This window comes from Pseudorca crassidens, chromosome 9 (assembly GCF_039906515.1).
Source record: "Pseudorca crassidens isolate mPseCra1 chromosome 9, mPseCra1.hap1, whole genome shotgun sequence".
NCBI classification, from domain to species: Eukaryota; Metazoa; Chordata; class Mammalia; order Artiodactyla; family Delphinidae; genus Pseudorca; species Pseudorca crassidens.
Window position 1 is genome coordinate 1,406,311 of NC_090304.1, and position 19,326 is coordinate 1,425,636.

Below are 19,326 nucleotides of genomic sequence, written 5' to 3' on the forward strand. Positions count from 1 at the left end.
AAAAGGCATCTATCTGGAATAAACACAATGCCAACTACACGGCTAAAGAGCCAGGCCGCCCCACCCATGAGGGTCCCCATGAAGAAAGCCCTGGGTGACCTAGATAACTGACCCCTTGTGTGACCCCGTGTTTCCCTTCCCTTATTCCCACTCCTATGTCTTAATTTACCAATAAAGAGTGAACCCGCGAAACCCTAGGCACCCCCCACTCGAACCCAATACAAGCAGAAGCCCAGGCCCACACTCTGTCTCTCTCTACCGGTGACCTCTCTGTGTGACCCCAGGCGTACTGTGTACCTTCAGGCCCGGTAGTTAACCTTGTTTTTTCAAAGTTCCCTGATGGTCGTTGCCGAGATGTGTGTCCTACTTATGGGGGCGTCCACAAGTAAGACAGGCCCAGGCAGGGGCCGTGGGCATCCCTAGCCCATGGCATCGCTGTCTATAGGCTGAGACCAGCCGCAGACAATCCCATGCCACCCATCTACCCCCACCCCCGCATCCCAAAGCCATCAAGTGCCTAAAGCCCTTGGCCTAGGGGGGAGACACAGAGGCAGAAGCAGGGGTGCCTAGCATCTAGGAGACCTGGTGTGGTGGGGACCAGACTGTGGTGGTCGAGAGCAGGGGGGAGGCCAGCCCCCAGGGTTCAGATCTAGCCTCACTACCTGGCTTGTTCAGCGCTTGGGCAAGTTGACCCCTGGGAGCCTGGGGGATTCGGAGTCTTCCACTGGCCCCAGGGCCCCTGCTGGGTACCCCACCTCCCTCAGGGTTAGGTGCTGCTCCAAACGGCCGTCAGCTTTTTCCAGTCCTCCTTTCATTGACTCCAGGGGGCTGCCAGAGTTATAAATAGATGTTCTCGAGCTAAAAATAGCCTTGCCAGAGAGGCAGTCAGTGTTTCTAGCTTTCTGCCTCTTTGAGGACTCCTGCGGGTGCAGGCTTCAAGGACCCTACCTCCTCCGCAGCCCCGGCCCTCCCGGCCTGGCCCTTGCACGTTCTCTTGCTTCTTGAGACCACACGTTTACTACACACGCGTGTGTGTGCTCATATAACACGTGTGTGTGGCCACACACACATGCACAGACACAGGTCTGGCCGGTGTCCCTGGTTTGGGCTACCTGCCTGCTTGCAGAGGGGGAGGGTCCCCAGGATAAGCAGGCCAAACCTCCGGAAGGGTCAGACCCCCTGCGGGGAGGTTGCACTGCATTAGCCAGAGGACGCTGGGGCTGAGGGCACAGACCTGCTGGGGAGGCTGCCCAGAGACTTGGGAGGTGAGGGTCCCCGGAAATGCTGAGAGTGGCACCTGGCACAGAGCTAGCGCTCAGCGTGTCAGAGCCGTCGTTACAGTAACGGCCGGGCACACTTTGGAATGGCCCAGAGGAGTCAGGTCTACAATGTGTCCCATGAGAGCACGGCACGGACGCTCAGAGCTGCAGCTGTAAACACACGTGGGCCGGGGAGCCTCAGCCCCGCCGCACTGACACTGCAGTCTCTGCAGCCCTGGCAGTGAGGGAGGGAGGCCTGCAGGGGGGCGCTGGTGCCAGGGAGAGGAAGCCGGTGGCTGGGGACACACACCAGTACTTCCCACCAGGTACCCTTGTGTGCCTTTGGGCCTTGAACCTTCAACGAGTAATTTAAACAACAGCGTAAAAGCCAGTTGTAGACACTCTGTATAGCTAGACCCCCATTTCTGTTGGGAAGGCAAGCTGTGGTGTGGTACGTACGTGCGTGTACCCACACGCTGCTCACGCGTGCACACGCACGGAGGTGTGCAGGGAGCTGTGGTTATTTCTGGAGAGTGGGGTGGGGGCAGCTGAGGGGAAAACTGAGCCTCCATTTTATACGGTTCTAAGTTACTTAAATTGTCAGTAGCCTGAAACAGCAAAAAAGGCTGCGCTACATCGTACACCTGCCCCTCTGCCACAGCAGGCCCACTGGGTTCTGGGTTCGGGGCTCTGAGCAGTGAGTCGGGGGCAGTCTGACTCTCCAGGCCCCACACCCCAGCCTCCTGGCCCCAGGAAGCCCCTCTACACCACCGCCCACCAGCCCAAAGAAGGAGGCAGCCGGAGGCGTGGAGAAAACATCCATCTCAGGATTTATTACAACACGTCGTTTCCAAATACAAAAGAAGGGGACAGGACAGGGATGAGAGAGCGGCCGCGCTGGGAAGGGGTTCTGAGGTGGGGCAGCCCCGTCCAGAGGGACCGGGAGCCATGCGGGGGGACCTGCCACCTCTCCTCCGCTGGACTTTCCAGCAAATAATAGGAGGGGGCCGGGTCCATTCTGGGGGACCCCTGATGCCGGGGCACTGGGCCGGCAGGAGGGGTGGGAGGGCCAAGAGAGACTTGGAGAGAGCTGGGGCCCTGCCCCCTCCCCTCCCTGCCTGGGACAGTGGGTGGAAGTGACCAGGGAGGGGCTCTTGCCCAGTGCCCAGTGCCGCCAGCATGGGGGGCAGGGGGCGGCCGAGACGGGACCTTCTCTCATCACAGCTGCTCACTTCGACCAGCGTCTCATGAGCAACAGCCCCCACGCGCCCCAGGACAGAAGCCACAGCGGCTCCAGCCCTGGACAAGGACAGAGGGCGGGGAGAACGGGCCGTGGGACCCGCCCCCAGGGTGGTGGGGCCCAACCAGCGGCCCTGAGCACTGTCTCCTGGACAGCTTAGGGGTAGGGCGCGGAGTGGGGACCAGTGCATCCTCCACACCCGGGGTCACCTCAGGAACACAACGCGATAGACAGACAGGAGGCAAATTTACATAATCAATAATAATAATAATAATTAACCAATAGTAATAAATAGTTAAACCTCTAGTCCATAGATTGCAAATACAACAATGATAGCTTATGCTCTTGGGGGACGGGGTGGGGACACAGGGAACAGGAACAGAAATTTTGTTCAAAGGGGGGATGACGGGACATAAGGCGGGGGTCAAAAGAAGAACAAGTAGAAGAAACAGCTAGAGGGCAGCTGGGGGCAGGCACGCCCCCGCCCCGCAAGGCCTGCCTGAGGACTCAGTCCTGCCCAGGCCACCCCTTCTGCCAAGCCCCTGGCCTCTCCCCAAGGTGACCAGCCCCCACTCCTGGACACTCTAGGACATCTGAAGGTTGGGGGACACCCACTCCTGCCTCCCAAAGCCTTGGGTCCCACTGACCGAGGAGGGGTAGCTGGGGCTTTGCTCCTGCCCTCACCCCCAGGCTGGCCCACCTGGGCCAAAAAGCCACCTGGGAGTAGGGACTGGCATGTCACCTTGAAGATACCGGGGAGGCTTCAGAGGAGAGGAGAGGGGTGTACAGGGGTCTCTCTCCTCCGAGGCCCCTATGGAGGTTGGGCAGACGTGGGGGACACCTCCTGCATCTGCTCACATCAGGGATATTTACGTGGAGGCGGCCCTCCCAAGCTAAGGCCCCCACCCCCGGAGGCATAAGGGTCTGCCAGGCGCTGACTGCCCCCTCCCTCTGCAAGGCAGCCACTCCTCCTGGAGGGACCTCCACCTGCAGAACAAGCCCCTAAATCTATCTGCCCCCTCTGACCAGCCGAGCCAGCACTGGTGGCCCAGCTCCTCCAGCCTGCCACCCCCCAGGGGCCAAGCTCCCCCTCCTGCTGGCTCTCCCACTGGCAGCTGGCGCTAGGGGGCACCCCCAAAGCGGAGGAGAGGGCAGCAGCCTCCCCTCGGGCAGGGGTGGGGGCATTCCACCTGCATCCCTGCCCTGTGGACCCATGTCATCTGACACTCGGGAGCCCCCTTCACCGCGCTCTTCCCCTCTTCCAGACCCCAGTCCTCTGAACACCCTGGGCCCCCAACACCTGCCAGGCAACGGGCCCGGGGGCATGGGCGGTGGGGGTGCCCTCTAGGGCACCGAGACCTGGCGCCTGGAGGTGGCCGGGGGGCTGGCGGTGCCTCCTCCGCTCCCGGGACACCTCCTCCCACCTATGGCTTTGGTGAAGTGCCCAGAAAGGAGCAGAGAAGGAAGAGGGAGGAGAGGAGGTCGTGGGGCGGGGGAGGGGCAGGGAGGTTCTGCGGCTCAGTTTGTGGCAAAGGTTTTTTCATCTTTTTTTCCCCTTATGTAAAAAGTGCACGAAAGCTCAGCAGCCTCTTTGCAACGGTCAGCAGTGTTTCCTGGGGGAGGGGGGAGGGGGGAACCCCAGGCCTGGCACCCCAGCTTGCAACTGAAGGTGGCCTCATATTGCTTAGAAACGTGGGCTTCAGTTTAAATACCAGACAGTAAAAATAGAGCTCCGAGGACCGCCCGCACTGTTGCCAAGTCATTGCCAGAATGAACAGCTTAAATAAATAAAAAATGGAAATATTTACTTCTCGATAAAAATCGCAGTAAAACCATTTACCTTTCATTGCATTATATATAATACGTATTTATAGCGGGCCCAGCCGAGGGAGGGCAGCGGAAGGGCTGGGGGCGCCGGGTCCCCGCGGAGGGGCCGCTCCCGGCCGCGGTCAGGACACCTCGATGACCTCCGCACTGCCCGAGAAGCTGGCCTGCTTGCCCAGGGCGGCCCGTTCCTCGCCGCGCGCGCGCCCCTCCACCATGCCCTCCTCAAACTCCATCTGGCAGCTGCGGCGCTTGAACTGTGTCTCCGGGGCCGGCTCGTCGGGCCAGCCGGTCCTCGCGTCCCGGGCCTCGGGCCTCGCCGTCTCCCGCCGCCGCAGGTCGCCGCCTCCCGCGCCCGGCCCGCTGGCCCGGCCGAAGGGTGCGAACCGCGCACCGCCCGCGCCCTGCGCGCCCTCGGGGCTGCAGCACCAGGGCCCGTCGGGGGACGGTGTGCCCGGGGAGTCGAGCGGTGGCGCCCAGCCGCCAGGGCCGGCCGGCTGGCTAGGGCCGGGCAGCCCGGGCGCCGACAGGGCCGAGAGGCCGAGCCGCGGAGTCTGCCGGGCGGCGTCACCGAAGTTCAGGCCGAGGCCGGGCGCCGGGGAGCCGGCCAGGGGCCGGGGCCGCCGGCGGAGCCTGGGGCGTGGCTCAGGCGGCGCGTCCGGGCTGTCGGGGCTGGGGGAGGGCAGGCTCAGCACGCCCCCCGATGGGCTGTCCAGTTTGCAGAGTTTGGAGGCCTCCCCGGGGTCGGGGGGCCCGGGGTCTTCGGGCTGCCGGCTCGGCGCGTAGGCCGACTTGATGTCCAGCGAGAAGGAGCGCTTGAGGCGGTTGGTGTCCTGGAGGCGGTCAGAGGAGAGGTGCAGGCCACGCAGGCCCTGCTGTAGCGCGCTGGTGGCCGGGGCCGGGGCGGGGGTGGGGGTCTCCCCACCCCCCACCTGTGCGCCCTCCCTGGTGGTGATGGCCGCTGCGCTCCCGGTGGCAGCACTCTCTGAGGTAGGTGGTGGCAGCGGCGGCAGTGGGGCGGCAGGGCCCGGGAGGGGCTCTGGGGTCCCAGGGTGGGATGCCCCGTCGCCCTGCAGGGCGGCCAGCAGCTTCAGGCTGCGTTCGTACTCCAGCAGCTGGCCCAGGAAATTGAAGTTGGGCGAAATGGACGGGCGACGGTCCTTCACGAACCTGGGGTGAGAGCCGCTCAGTGGGGGCGGGGCTCCCGCCAGGCCAGGCTGCCCACCTGACTCTCCCCTGCCCCCACTGCCCACTCCGGGGCACAGAGCTGACGTGCAGACCCAAGTGTGCCGGGGCTAGGCTCAGGCCCCCATCTGCAGCTGGGGCAGCCAAAGGGGGGTGCCCTTCACTGCTGGGCCCATCCAGTGGCTAGTGGTCGAGAGGGGAGGGGCCAGGCCCAGGCGGGAAGGAGGGGCTACCTGTAGGCGTCGTCGGAGGACATGCCCATGGTCTTCATGATGTAAGCGATGGCGATGGTAGCGGAGCGGGAGATGCCGGCCAGACAGTGGACGATGACCTGGCAGCTGGACAGCTTGGCTTTATCTGAGGGCAGGGGAGCCGGGTGAGGGCTGGGGCTGCAGTCCTCCCCGACCCCAGGTTCAGGACCCCTGGCCCCCTGCTTCCAGCCCTCCCCCGGGACTGGGCAGGAGGGTGCTGTCCACCTCACCGATGAACTCGATGGACTTGTCCAGCCAGGGCAGCAGCTTTTCACAGTAGTTGTCATTGATGGGAATGCGCAGGAAGCGGCTCTCACAGATGAAGTCAGGCTTGGGGCAGGAGTTGCTGGCGTTGAGGACGTAGCTTATTCCGTTTTGGGTCATCAGGTCCTGGGAGGGTGGGAGAACAGGTTGCAAGGGGGTGCGGCTGGGCAGGAGGCCCGAAAGCTGGGATGCTCTTGTGGTGGGAGCCTGCAGGCCCCATGCGGGGAGGAGGGGAGAGTTGGGGAGGGGGTGGTGAGGAGGCTGGCGGGCCCTGAGAGCCCCACCTGTGGCCTGGCCTGCCGTAGGCTCCCAGGAATTTTATGGCTGGGCTGCCTGGGCGGTGGCTTTACCCTCTTCCCTCGTCACCATTTTTAAAACACGGGGTTCTTTCAGGGCTGGCCAGGGGCCCAGTGACATCAGCAGTTTGGCATGTGGGCTGCACTGCCAAAGGGGCAGGGAGTTGCCTCTCCACCCAGCCTGGCCAGGCCCTGCCCGAGCCCTGCTCTGGTCCTGCCAGGCCCCCTTGGGTCCTCCCGCGCCCCCAACCCGTGCTTCCCCCACACCTGTGTGCATCCGTCATTCCCCCAGACCAGCCTAGGAGCTGCTTCGGACTCCGGCGGTGCACGCACCTTGTTCAGGACATCCTTCTGGGAGCCCAGGTAGAGGTGAGGCAGGATGCGGGTCAGGCCCACGCTGGGCACGGGCAGGCAGGGCTGGGAGAGGCTCATGGGCAGCAGGGCGGCAGGCTTGCCCTCACAGAGGCCGGGGAAGCAGGAGGAGAAGGTGGCAAAGCCCCCTGCAGGAGGAGAAGCGGAGAGACATGCGTCACGGGGTGGGCCGGCTGGGGCAGGGGAGCCAGGCCACCCACCCACCACCACGGCTCAGCCACACCCACCCGGACGCCCAGCCCAATCGGCGAGCCTCTGGCCTGAGCACCTGGTCTCCGTGCTGGTACTGGAAGGCCATTCTCATCGCAGCGGGGGCGTGGGCCGGCACATTTACATCACCTGCCCCTGCGCTAATTCCTCCTCACACTAATCAGGGGCTGGCCTCGCTGAGGACGCCGCTGTGATGCCCATAAAAGTCAGGGCCCATAAAAATGATGGGCCCTGCAGGTGCAGGGCCCACAGAGGGGCGGGCTCAGAGGCCACAGGGGTCTTCCTGCAGGGGTATCACCAGCCCCTTCACACTGTGGCCTGGGCCAGGCTGGGCCTTCCTGCCTCTCCCCCTGGGCTGATGCAATCCCTCCCTGCCTCCAATTGGCCAGGAGCCCCGGGCCAGGCTTGGATGCCAGGACCGGGAGGCAAGGGCTTCTGAGGGCCAGCCTGCCCCCCCACACTGGGCATGACATCACCCACTGGAGCTGGCACAGCCAGCAGGGGCATCTGCGCTCAGGTTACGGCTCCATTCCACCCAGCAGGGGACTACGGAGGAGCAGAGGCTGGGCTGAGAGCTGGGAACGCTGGGGACCGGCAGCGCGCAGGCCACACGCTATACACGTGGCTGGCATGTGTCCTGCCGCCTTTCCCGCACGTGTGCGCTGGGCCAGATTGGTGGAGGGAGACCCTCCGCTGGCCAGAAAGGGCTGAGGGGGGCCCACGGGCACACGTCTGACTCTGCGAGTGACCGCGGGCCTCAGTGTCCTGGTCCTGTGCGCCCCAGGCATTGTTATGAGGCTCAGGGAAGAGGACCAAGAAACCACTGGGCCAAGGCCTACCCCATCCCGTGGAGGAGGCAGGGGAGCCAGGCAGGTGCCCTGTGCTTTCCTGCCCTGCCCCACAGACACAGCTGGTGCCAGAGACCTGGCTGATTCCGGAGGACAGAGATGCCTGGTGGCCTCAGCCTTCGCCCCGGTCCAGCTCGGTGCCCAACTAGAATGCCTGACGTGTGCACTCCCTGTGCCCCCAACAAAGCCTTGACCTTGGGGGGCCACAGAGGTGGGGGACCTCCAGCCTAGGGGTGTGGAGGTATAAGCCTTGGAGGGAAAGGGGTCCCTTCCTCAGAAACCTGCTGGCTGGACAGGGAGAGGCAGGTGACTGACAATGCCGTGGCTCTCAGGTCCCCAGGAGGGGAGGTGGGCTTAGCTGGGTGCCAGGGTGGGCCCCAACTCACAGTCCAGAGCCAGGGGCCCCTTGGATACTCCTGCTGGAAGACAGCGCCCACTGCGGACGGGCAGGGTCTGCACCGTCTCTCCCAAGACTCCTCTGCCCCGGTTCCCCTACTCTCTGCTCTCTCAGCGTCAAAGACAGACAAGTATGGAGGTGGGGGAATTCCATCAGGAACCTCCCACCTAAAGAGAGTCTCAAGGCAGGTGCAGAGACCTGCCAGCCTTTGCTGCAATTCCTGGAACCCCCAGGAACCCCCTCCAGGAAGAGCCAGGCAGCTTGGGGTGCCCCCTACAAACCCGCCGTAGACACCAGGTCTGGGAGGCCCTGAGACTGCAGTCCCTCCGCGATTTCAGGGCCACCCCAGGTTCTGGGGATGGGTGACAAGGGAGGGTGCCAGCAGCCCTGGACCCTCTGCAGGTCCCCCACCCCCACCCCGGCCCGGACTCTCAGGGCCTCGCCGAGGGCTCTCCAGGGCACCTTCCTTCCGGAGGGACCCCCCCCAACCCCCTGCTCTCTCTGCCTTGCAGGTCAGGGGAAGCCACACGCAGCTCCCAGGCTTCACAATGAAACCCCGAACCCGCACAAAAGCGCACGTCCTGGGAGGACTCCCGGCCCCACCCGCCTCTTCCACCACGCGCTCCTGCTCGGACCGGGGCGGCGCGCCCGGGAGCCCCCACCGCCCCGCCGCGGTCCCAGGCTGGGGCCGCACCCACCCTCCGCGCAGGGGCTGCTCCCTCCGCCGTCTCCGACCAGGGTGCGAGGGCGACGCGCGCGGGCTGAGCCTCCTGCGGCGACATCACCAGCCCGCATTCCGCAGGGACGCGCACCGGGGCGCAGCCGGCTTGGGCAGGACCGCCCGCCGCTTAAAGGGCTAGGCTCCCTTTCCCATGCCCGCCCCCACCGGACGTCACCAGCGGAGCAGCTGTGGGGGGAGGGGCGCGGCATTGGTCACGGCAGCCGGTTCTGGACCCCGGCACGGCCCGCCCCCACGGCCCTCTCCAGCAAACCTCGATGTCCTGGAGCTGCCTTCTCTCTGGCTGTGCCCCACCCACGGAGGGGGCCTGGTCCTCCCTTCTGGCTTCTGCGGTGCTGGTGATCCCCGAGAAGAGACTCACTTCCCCTTTGTGGGCGGGCAGCATCGCTCTAACCCCCTCAGCCTTGCCCTGCCGTTCTCACTGGTTCAGGTGGGCACCGTGGGCCAGGCCAGGAGGCCGTCCCCAAGTTCGGGTCCTGATTTGACGTCACTGTGAGCCTTCCCCATATGGTGGGGGGTCACGGCTTCTCCCTGGCTTGGCCCTCAGAGAAATGGGAGCGAATACTCTAACCCTGCAGGGTGAGGCAGTGCTTCCTAAGGCTGAGTGAGCCAGGTGGGGCACGGCCGGGTCCCAGGTGACCCCCCTCAGCCCCCCAGGGAGACAGACCATGAGAGGCTCTGGGCTTTCCCTGGACAGCCCAGGGGTAAGGGAGGGCGCTGCTCCAGTACCCTCTTCTCAGACTCCCAGAAGGGCCTCTGGTTGTCACTTCTGGCTGGGACACACGTGCGTCCACACACACACACAGGGGCTCCCATCTGGGCCCTGGGAGGGTTCCCGTTCTGCCCAGGACCCCTGTAAAACTGCCCCCCTGCTTGGTCCCCAAACCGAGCCCAGCGGCTAAATCAGAGGATCTGCATTTCTGTGGCTTCTGGTTCCCAGAGTTCACACACACACACACACACACACGCACACACACGCACGCACACGCGCGCGCACACACACACACACACACACGCGCACGCACACACACAGAGCCAGGTGCAGACACCCTCTGACCTCGCAGAGCCGGCCATGCAGAGCCCTCCGTCCTGGACACGACGCACGTGTAGAGGGCAGCATGCACTCGTGCAGCCCCTCCTCTGAGAGGTCTGCCCAGAGCTGCCTGGCTCCTGCAGCTGATGGAGCCCGCCTGCAGCCGCCCCTCTCCCGTGCCCACCGACTAGCACCCCCGTCTGTGCTCAGTAGATGCTCAGGGCAGGTGTGCCGAATGAACCGAAGCATCCCACCAGCTGTGTGGTGGTGGGGGTGACGCCAGCGTGCCCCCCCCCGCCTGCTATGGCCCTGGGCAACCAGAGGCCAGGGGCACCCAGGCAGGGAGGCCACATGCCCCTGGGACAGGCCCTGGGCCACCTGGGCAGGGGGTGGATTCTGCAGAAGTATGTTAGCCACTGCCTACAGGAGGAAGGAGTGGGTAAGAACCACAGTGCAGCCTGCATGCGTGCGTGTGTGTATGGGGGGCTGGCCAGGCTGCTTCTGGGGAATGGGAAGCCCTGTGGGGACTTCCACTCGCCCACCAGACAGCAGTCATGATCAAGCAGGCTGTTGTGAGGCCACCTGTGCCAGCTGGAGTGTTCAGGGGACCCCCCCCCCCCCGTGTGGGACAAGTTCTGGCTCAGTGCCGTGTGTGCGTGTGCGTGTGCGTGTGTGTGGCGGGGTGGGGGTGGTTTCCAAGGCAGACCGGGTCTTGGCCTAGATTCCTCCCCCATCTCCCCTGCCCCAGGCCTGTGTCGGGGGTTCCCTCCTGTCCCCCTCTTCACCTGCTGGTGGTGGGGATGGGCCTGTGCTGGAGGGGGCTCTGAAGTGTGGTGGCCCAGAGGAGGGGTCCCTGGAGCCCCTGAGAACTCCAGAGCTACGGAGGTTCATCCCCACCAGGCCCCCACTGCCGCAGCACACACTGGTCTCCGGGCTCAGAGAGGAGAGCAGAGGCAGAGCCAGAACATGACTCCTGAGACAGACCCCCCCCCCCCCGCCCCCGCCAAGCTGCCGGCGGCGGGGAGAGAGGCCTCCAGACGCACCTGTGAGGATGGCCACGCTGTCGAAGCAGCCGTCCAGCTTGCTGAGCAGGATGGAGAGGAAGCTGTCTGCGGCCAGCACGCTGGCGTCCCTTGTGCTCTGGTCATAGACTACCACGTCCTGCGGCTCCGTGGCCTCCACCTGGGGGCCAAGAGGGCAGAGGTCAGGGTGGCCGGGCACCTGCCAGCTGCCACACCCCCTGCTGCCACTGCTGCCGCTGGTCGGGGGATGGAAGGGAGGGGCTGCCGCTTGGGTGCCCCACGGGGAGTGGGGGCAGGCACCCAGCCACAGTTCACACCTGGACAGGTGTAAATGCCCACAGCCACACGGGCAGACCCTCGGAGCGGGGAGGGCCAGGGGGACACGCATCCCCGACGCGGCCGAGCCCGGCGTGCGCACTCACACGAGTGAAGGTGACAGACACTGTGGGCCAGGCCCGCGTGGAGGAGACACGGGGAAGGCAGTGGGGGTCCCGGCAGGTGCACACAGGGGCCAGGTGGCAGGCGCACAGGGAGGCCGGGGCTGCTGGCTCCCAGGGAGGCTGAGGGAAATCAACTCTTCCTCAGGGACCCGGGAGGCACACTTCGGGGGTTCTTAAGTGGGGGGGGTCTTTGGGTCTGGGCTCTCCTTTCCTCCCCGGCCAGTGACGGGGAAACTGAGGGCTGCGGCAAGACCCCTCCCCCCAGTGATCCAGGCAGCAGCAGCAGGAAGCGGGGGTTCCGGCTGCCCCCGCCCCTCGGATGCCACCGGGGCCCAGATGTGGAGCAGCTCCCGCTCAGACGGCAGCTGATGCCCCGCCCCCCAAGCACGCTCAGCCCTTAAGCCAGCTGAGCTGCCAACCCTGGGCCAGATGATGTCACCGGCAGCCAATGGGAGAGCGTCCTGGCCGGGAGCCCTCGCTAGGGGTTATTAATCACTGGATTCCCCTCACGGTAGCCATAGGGAGCCGGTTCTGCCCTTGGGGTGGGGGGACTCCCATCTGGGTCCTCTCACATCCCAGCTCTGCACGGGGCAGGGCCTGAGACCAAGACCCCTCCCTCAGGCTCTGGGCTGCCTGGCGGGCCACCCCTCCCCCACTGGAGGTGCCACTGCCTTCCCAGGTCACGGCCCAGCAGTCCCGGTCCCTCCCCAGTGCGGACTCAACACTCCTTGGGAATAGAGACAGGATTGTTCTCTGCAGGTGACCTGAGACATTCTTGGGGGCCACAGAGAGAATTCCGGGTCCTCAAGACTCCGGAGGGGAAAGAACGGGGGGCTGGGGACATGAGCTGTCTGCGTGAGACCCTCGGCCACCAGGCCCGTCCTCTTCCAAGTCCACACAGCCATCAGAGTGCGGGCCGAGTGGGGACCCAGACGGGGTCAGTGGCTCTGGGAGGGAAGGAAGGGGGGACGGGTGTTGAACCTGTCAGCGGAGGGGGGAGGGGCCTTCTTGTAGCCCTAAGAGGGAGCGGGGAACTGCTCTACAATGGCTCAGATTCCAACCCTTAGGAGCCCAGGTTAGGTTCGAAGGCAGAGGAAGGGGAGCTGCCCCAGCCCAGGCCCCCGGAGGACCCTGGAGGGGATGGGCAGGCACAAGGCGGTACCTGGCTGCGACAGGTGGGCTGGATCAGCTCCGCGATGGTCACCTTGCCCTGCTGCAGTCGCCGCTTCACCAGCTTGGAGCAGCAGATGTTGACGGAGCTGAGCACGTGCCAGCTGTTGTACTCCACGAAGGAGCGGCTGTCAATGACCAGTGGGCCCCCGGGCCCACCCCGCAGCAGGCTGGCCAGCTTCTTGGCATCCATCACCTTCCGAGGGAGCCGGTCCCCGGCCATGGCGTGGCAGTGGGCAGTGGGGAGGGGGTGAGCCCGGGAGTGAGCAGGGGCCGCTCCCACTGCCCGGGTGTGGCCTAGGGCTCCGAGTGCCTGGGCATGGCGCCAGACCTGTAAGGACAGGCAGACTGTGAGAGGCGCTGCAGGCCCCGGGGGTGGGCATCGGCAGGGCCGGCCTCCGAGGGGCTGGCGGTGGCACTGATCCAGGGGCACCGGCGCGTTTGGGCCTGACGTATGCCCGTGGGGCCCTCCCTCCCTCTGGCTCCTCTGGCTCCTCTGTGCAGGTCGAGCTCCCTGACCCCTCTGGGCTCGACTCGGGGAGTCTGTGACCCATGGAAGGGTGCTCGGGAGTGGCCCGTCCACTGCTGCACCCTCCCGGTCACGGTCACGGCGCCAGCCTCTCAGCAGGACACGGCAAGGCAAGTGGGGGCTCACGGAGGGAAGGGCCTCGGGGCTCAGGCTGGGCTGGAAAGGCAGGACGAGGCCTGAGGGCCCCTCTCCTGGGCCCTTGGGTCCACGGACCCTCACTCATTCCAGAACACCTCATTCTGCCCCTGCATCTCCTGTCATCCCACCCCTGGGATGCAGACCTCTCCCCAATCCGGCCTCCACATCTTCCCACTTCCCCGCACCCAGGGCAAGGCAGGGTCCGGAACATGCCCCCACCCTCCCCCACTGCCAAGCCCTCCCGCCTGTCCGTGGCACACCCTCCGTCTCCAGCCCCTGCAGCCCAATCGCTGCATAAGCTGATAATCTGGATGGCGGGGGGGGGGGGGGGGGGGGGGGGGGGGCTGCCTCCACCAGGTGATGGAGGCAGAAGCCAGGGCGGGGCGCTGGAGGGGGTTCAGGCGTGGAGTTCTGCAGGCCAAGGTTTAGGCATGCCATGGGCCAGCGTCCTCCTCCTGCAGGGGTGACAGTGCAGCGGGACACCCCAGGCACAGCAATGGCCGGGGGTCTAGCGGGCCCCTTTTGGGGACCAGTAGGTCCAAGGATGGCGTGTGGTGGGGGGCACCCGAGGACAAAGGTCAGTGTGGGTGACCCGCATGTAGGACCCCCTGCTCAGGGGCGCCCAGAGGGAGCAGGAGGTGGGTGGGCACACGGGGGCTCCAGAGCCTGGGCGGAAGGCCCCTTCCACAATTTGTGCCAAGGCTCTGCCACCCCCGTCCTACCTGCCAGGCCTGGCCTTTCTCTAGGCACCCCCAAGCCTCAGAGCGCCCCCCGGAGGCATGCAGCATCAGGACGATGAGTTTCCTTTAAAACTGCGGAAACTGAGGCTCAGGGAAGGGGTGGGATCAACCCGATTAATGAGACTGGACAGAACCCGGGGCGTCCACGGCTGCCATTCACTCAGGGTCTTCCCTCTGCCACATCCCCAGCCATCTTGGGGGTGGGGGAGGCCGGGAGACAGATGCTCCCTCCAGGGACCACAGAGAGGGAACCCCCGCTGCAAGCCCCCAGCCTGTAGCTGCAGAGAGCGTTGGGGTGCGGCACCTGAGGACACTCGTCACCTTTCAAACAGCGCTGATGACACTGGGGACAGCTGCCACCATCTCTGGACCACCCCCTCGGGCGAGCTCCTAGGCTGGGGAGGGGGATGGCGGAGGTCACAGAGGTGCAAGGCAGGTGGGGACCGGGCCCGCGTGGTGTGGGCAGCCCCAGGCTGGGCCACCGGAGCTGCTGACAAGGGGGTTGCCAGGATGGCCCTGGACAGTGCTGGGGCCTTGGGGTCCCGTTCACAGACACCCCACTCCTCAGGCACTCCAGTTCAACTGCGGGGCAAGGCCTGGGGGTGTAGCTGGGGCTGCTGCCCTCCTGAAGGCCACGCCAAGCAAGTTCAACAGCCACAGGGCCTGCCTACTAAGGGGGTCCCTGCCTGTGTGCCAAGGGGTCCCCAATTCGATTCCTGTCTGAGCTGTTCTGAGACGCTTTTCCTGAGTGCTAACCTGAACCTTGTCAAGGCTGTGGCAGGCCGTGGCCACCAGGTCCCCTTTACACGCTGCTCCCGCAGGCCTGTGCAGAGCCTCCCACCCTTTGATGTGGACCACAGCCCAGTTCAGAGGCCCAGGACCCTGACAGGGATGCAGTGGGCTGGGGACACGGTGGGCCAGAGGGTCCTATCCTCATGGGTTAGGTGGGGGTGGGCTACCTCCCACCGAAAACGACAGAAGCCAAATGGAACTCTGGTGCGGGGACAAGGGAGGGGGAGGGAGGGGAGAGGCCTTCGCTCTCCCGGTGGCCAGCCTGCGCGCCTCCCGCCCTCTGGTCCTTAAATGACCGGAGGGACGTGGAGAGTTGCCTACTCCACAGATGGGAAAGGAGGCTAGAGGAGGGGCAGGGAGGTGAGGTTGGAGACCCAGGGAGGAGACTGGGGGCAGAGCTGGAGGGGGGGGGTCAGCTTGATCCCAGGCCCGGTACCTGGTCCCCGCCCGGCCGCCGCCTCCCAAGGAAGCCTCCGGCTCGGCCCTATTAACTAGTGTAGTATTGTTATTTGCAGCCGAGGGGGACTCATTAGCAAGTTGGCACCTCCGTCGTCTCCATGGCAACAGCAGAGGTGCCAGGCAACCGCTGCTCCTGCGGCAGCAGCACGGAGCAGCTCGCTCTGCAGAGCCAGGTCCCCTCCTCTTTGGCTGGCTCCCACCCCGCTCCACCCTGCAGGTGCCCAGTAGCTGGGCCTGGACCACCCCAGCCAGGCCAGCCCCTCTCCATCCTGCTCCACCGGGTCCTAACCTTCCTCACCTTCCAGCAGCCACGTGCACAGGCTCCCTCCCTCCCACCCCTGGGAGGCCTTCTCTGAAAGACCAAGGTCTGGCCAGAGCACCCCTCCTTTGAGAGACCTACACCGAGCTGGCCTCCTGGGTGGGCACCCGCACCCACAGGGCCTCCTCGGACCTGGAGCTCCTGCGGCGTAGACCCGTCACCTCCTGAGGTGCAACACACGGATCAGGGCCTGGAGCTGGGCAGCAGGGTGGGAGGGGTGGAGACGCTCAGGGCAGCCTTGAGCAGAGCAGTGGGGCTAGAATAGGCCAGGTGGGCACAGAGGCAACAGACATGGTAGGGCCTGGGCCTCCCCGCTTTTAAGACCCACCCCAGGCTCAGCGAGACCCCTTCCCTGGGGAGAGAGCACCCAGAGCCTGGGCCAGGTGTGAGGGAGGCACAGCCCCACACACCCCTATCAGCGGGCCCAGGGCCAGGGAGACAGCAGTTCCTAGCCCAACAGCAGAAGGAGGCCCCTCCCCCCCTGCCCTGGCTGGGCATGGCCTAGGAGGCCGCAGGCAGTACCCGGGCTCCCCGAGGCCAGGTACATAGACGCAGCGCTGCCTGGCCCCCGTGCTGCATGCAGGCTGGACACGCCCCTCGGCACACTGGCTGAGCTCAGGGCCTGGTACTTACCCCATTCCCCGAGTCCACCCCAGCTCTGTGTGCAATTATTCACATGACAGTGCGTGTGCACATTCATGTGGTCACTGGACGCGTGCGTTCTCACATTCTGTATGCTGAATGCCCCAAGGTCCCAGGGTGCCTGAACCCCAGGTGCAGCTAACGCATCTCCTCACACGGGCTCCCACATCCTCCACGCGGCACATCCATGTCCCTGAGCACATGCATGACCAGGAAACTCCCAATCAAGGGCATCTTCACCAGAGGACTTTGCGCTCAGCGTCTAGGGATCCATGACCCCCAGAGACGGGCAAACAGAGACTGCAGCTCACTCACAGTGTATCTCCAGCCCTTGCGGAGCCTGGTCACACAGGCAGGCCTCAGGAAGAGCTGACGGTGGAAGGACCCAAGATGCTGGGTGTCAGCTCACTCTGACCCAGGGGAAGGTTTGGAGGCAGAAACTGCTACACTCAGAAGGCCAGGAGAGAGACTGGTAGGGGGTGACCTTCCAGCGGCAGGGGGCCCACGTGCACAGACCAGGTCAGCTCGCTTGACCCTTTATGTTACCAGATGTTCTCGCCCCCACTCTCTGCTCCCCCTCAGCTCTCTGGGGTGAGTGGCACAGGACCCAAGCTGGCCTTCATCTGTCCCGGTTGGGCTTGGCAAGGCCAAGCAGAGCCAGCCTGTCCTGGGGAGGCTATGGACTTGGGAGACAGTGGGGTGGAGGCCCTACCCGCTCAGTTCCCGCGGATCGGGGCTGAACTGGGATAGGAGGGCTTAGCATGGCGTGTGGGTCCTTGGAAAGGCAGGCTCGGGACCGTACGAATCGAGGTTTCCTCTGTTCCTGCCTGGCTTGTTTTAGCCCCACTGATCTGCAAAACTTCTGCGGGTCACCATCCCCCCACACCCCCCGCCATGTTAAACACCTGCGCCAGCATCTACCCGCCATTGTCCCGAGGGGTTCAGGCAGAGGCGGCCTCAGCCCATACAGCCCCGGTGGCCAGAGTCTGACCCACATCACTCTTGCTGTGGGTTTGGCCCCTTCCTCTCCTTTCCCTATGAGCTGCACATCTAGGACATGTGCAGACACTCTCTGGCTTCCTCCACCCCAGCCCATGGTCCCCCGAGCTCTCTGCCTGGTTGAAGCTTCTGGGCCCCAAGGTCAGTCTCAGCCTGAGAAGAGAGGTGATGCTGGGAAGGGTCCTGGAGCAGAAGGTGACTTTAGGCATCTTTCTGCATCTTTGTGCCTGGAACCTGCTTTTCCCAGAGGCAGCCTCTGGGGCCCAGGAGCCTTCCCAAGGGCTGTGGGCAGCAGGGGACCAGAACCTGCCCAGCAACTCTTCTGGGGCCCTAGGCTGACTACAGCAGGAGGTGTTCCAGCCAGACTTCAAGATGAACTCCCAGCTCCTGGTCACATGATCTGGCCATCTCTGGCAGGTGCTTATCAACCATCTGAGGAGCGAACACATGGGACATCTGTCCTCCTTGAGCAGGACGGGGCACTGGATGCTACACTCATTCCCGGGGCTGCCCTGGGAGCAAGGTCTCAGGGAGATGACGGGGAGTGCACAGACCCTCAGACCTCCGCAGACTCCCAGGAGCAGGGGCACAGGGCAGGAAGAACACCGCTCCCCTGGCCTCCAGCACCCCCCCACAAGCTGCACAAGAAAACTGCAGACGCCACACTAGATCCTGTCACCTCTCTCCTCCATCCTATGGAAACGCCTACCCCCGCCCCCTCATTACTGCGGAGCCCAGGCCCCAGCGCTCCACTTTGCAGAAGCCAGTGCATTTTTGCAGCAGGAAATTAGAAGGCAAATTCTCCCAGAAGGGATGACCTGGTGGGGGCTGGGCGCACTGTTGCCCCCTCCCCTCCAGGCCAGACTATTACATACCCCCCACCCCAAGGTGGGCGCACAGGCTGAACGAGAACGGTTGCACTCAGCCTGGCAGTGCCAGCCCCTCCCCCAGCCCCCGCCGCGTCTGCAGCAGGCTGGCGGATGGCCTTTATTCCGCAGAGGCCAGCTGAGCACCCCGAGGTGGGGGAGCCCATGGTAGCTTGGCCAGACCGGGGAGATGGATCTCTAGTCCTTCCCCGCCGGACGCGGAACGACCTCTGTCCTGAGGCTCCCACCGGCCAAAGACCCTCTGCTCCTATGGCCCAGGCCTCCGCATCTCCCAGCCCGGCCCGGGAAAGGACGATCTTCTCCAATTCTGGCCCCAGCAGGGGGCCGTCCGGGGGCGTTTGGGGCTTGCGCAGAGGCTCGTACAGATCCACGCTGGATCGCAATGGTCCTCCTCGTCCTTAATTCATGCCCCTCCCCCACCAAAAAAAGAAGGAATTGCGCGGAGAAAGGTGGCGAAGCGGTGGCCGGGTGTGGGCCGGGCCGGGGTCCGCTGGGCGCCGCGGTAGGCGGGGGAAGGACTTATCGGCCCGGTCAGCGGTGTCCCCGCAAGCCGGGTTGGGGGCCAGCGCCCCGCGGGCCGGCGCCGCTCACCTCCAGACGGTCTCCTCCATTCGGGTGCCCGCCCGGCGCAGCCCCCCGAGCGCTCCCTACGCGGCGCCCCCCCGGCCGGGCAGGGCGCTCCGGCCGCGCGCCGGTTAACCCCCACCCCGCCGGCGCCCCGTGCGTCCCCGCGCCCCGCGCCCGGCGCCCCCGCTCACCTCGTTCACGCTCGCCTCCGGGCCGCCCCGGGGACCCGCGCCGCGCTCAGAGCGCCCGCTCGGCCGCGCAGCCCATGGGCCCGGCGGGGGCCCGCGCAGCCGGGGCAGGGGCCGGGGGAGCGCGCGGGCCGCGTCGCCGCCGCCGCCGTCGCCGCCGCCGCGGGGAGCGCTCGCACGGGCCCGGGCGCGCGCACTGCGGGCGGGCACGCGCGCTCGCGGCGCGCATCCCACCCCGCGGCTCGGCGGGCGCGGCCGGTGAGGCTCCGGCTCGGGCTCGGGCTCCGGCGTCCGGCGGGGGGGCCGCGGAGCCGGCTCGGCCGCCGCGCTCAGATGCGAGTGACAGGCCCGGGGCGGAGGGCGGGGCCGCCGGCGGGGATGAGGTCATGCCGAGCGAAAAAAGCCCCTGACGTCACCTGCAGCCAATCAGCGTGCACGGCTCGGGGGCAGGTGACGTCAGCCGGAGCCCGGGCTTCGGGTGCAGATTAAAGGCGGCGGCGGCAGGGGGCGGGGGGC

General features: G+C 65.6%; 2 protein-coding genes across 3 annotated transcripts; both read right to left on the bottom strand.

Moving 5' to 3' along the window:
- Positions 1-2,070: 2,070 nt before the first annotated feature.
- LOC137230404 (uncharacterized) lies at positions 2,071-3,825 on the bottom strand. Its single transcript, XM_067749731.1, is given in 4 exon segments — positions 2,071-2,913; positions 2,915-2,951; positions 3,012-3,241; positions 3,800-3,825. Coding segments are annotated over 4 exon segments (702 nt in total). The 3' UTR covers positions 2,071-2,504.
- A 458-nt stretch (positions 3,826-4,283) lies between these two features.
- DUSP8 (dual specificity phosphatase 8) lies at positions 4,284-18,943 on the bottom strand. Of its 2 annotated transcripts, XM_067747882.1 has the most exons (7): positions 18,814-18,943; positions 12,543-12,881; positions 10,962-11,100; positions 6,653-6,819; positions 5,990-6,149; positions 5,742-5,865; positions 4,284-5,493 (listed from the first exon to the last, which is right to left on the bottom strand). In XM_067747882.1, exons 2-7 carry the CDS (start codon positions 12,771-12,773, stop codon positions 4,449-4,451), a joined length of 1,866 nt encoding a protein of 621 aa, XP_067603983.1. In that variant the 5' UTR covers positions 12,774-12,881; positions 18,814-18,943; the 3' UTR covers positions 4,284-4,448. The 2 variants fall into 2 exon arrangements, with proteins under 2 accessions (XP_067603983.1, XP_067603984.1); XM_067747883.1 differs by lacking the exons at positions 10,962-11,100; positions 12,543-12,881; positions 18,814-18,943 and adding an exon at positions 8,845-9,899.
- Between the last annotated feature and the right edge of the window lie 383 nt (positions 18,944-19,326).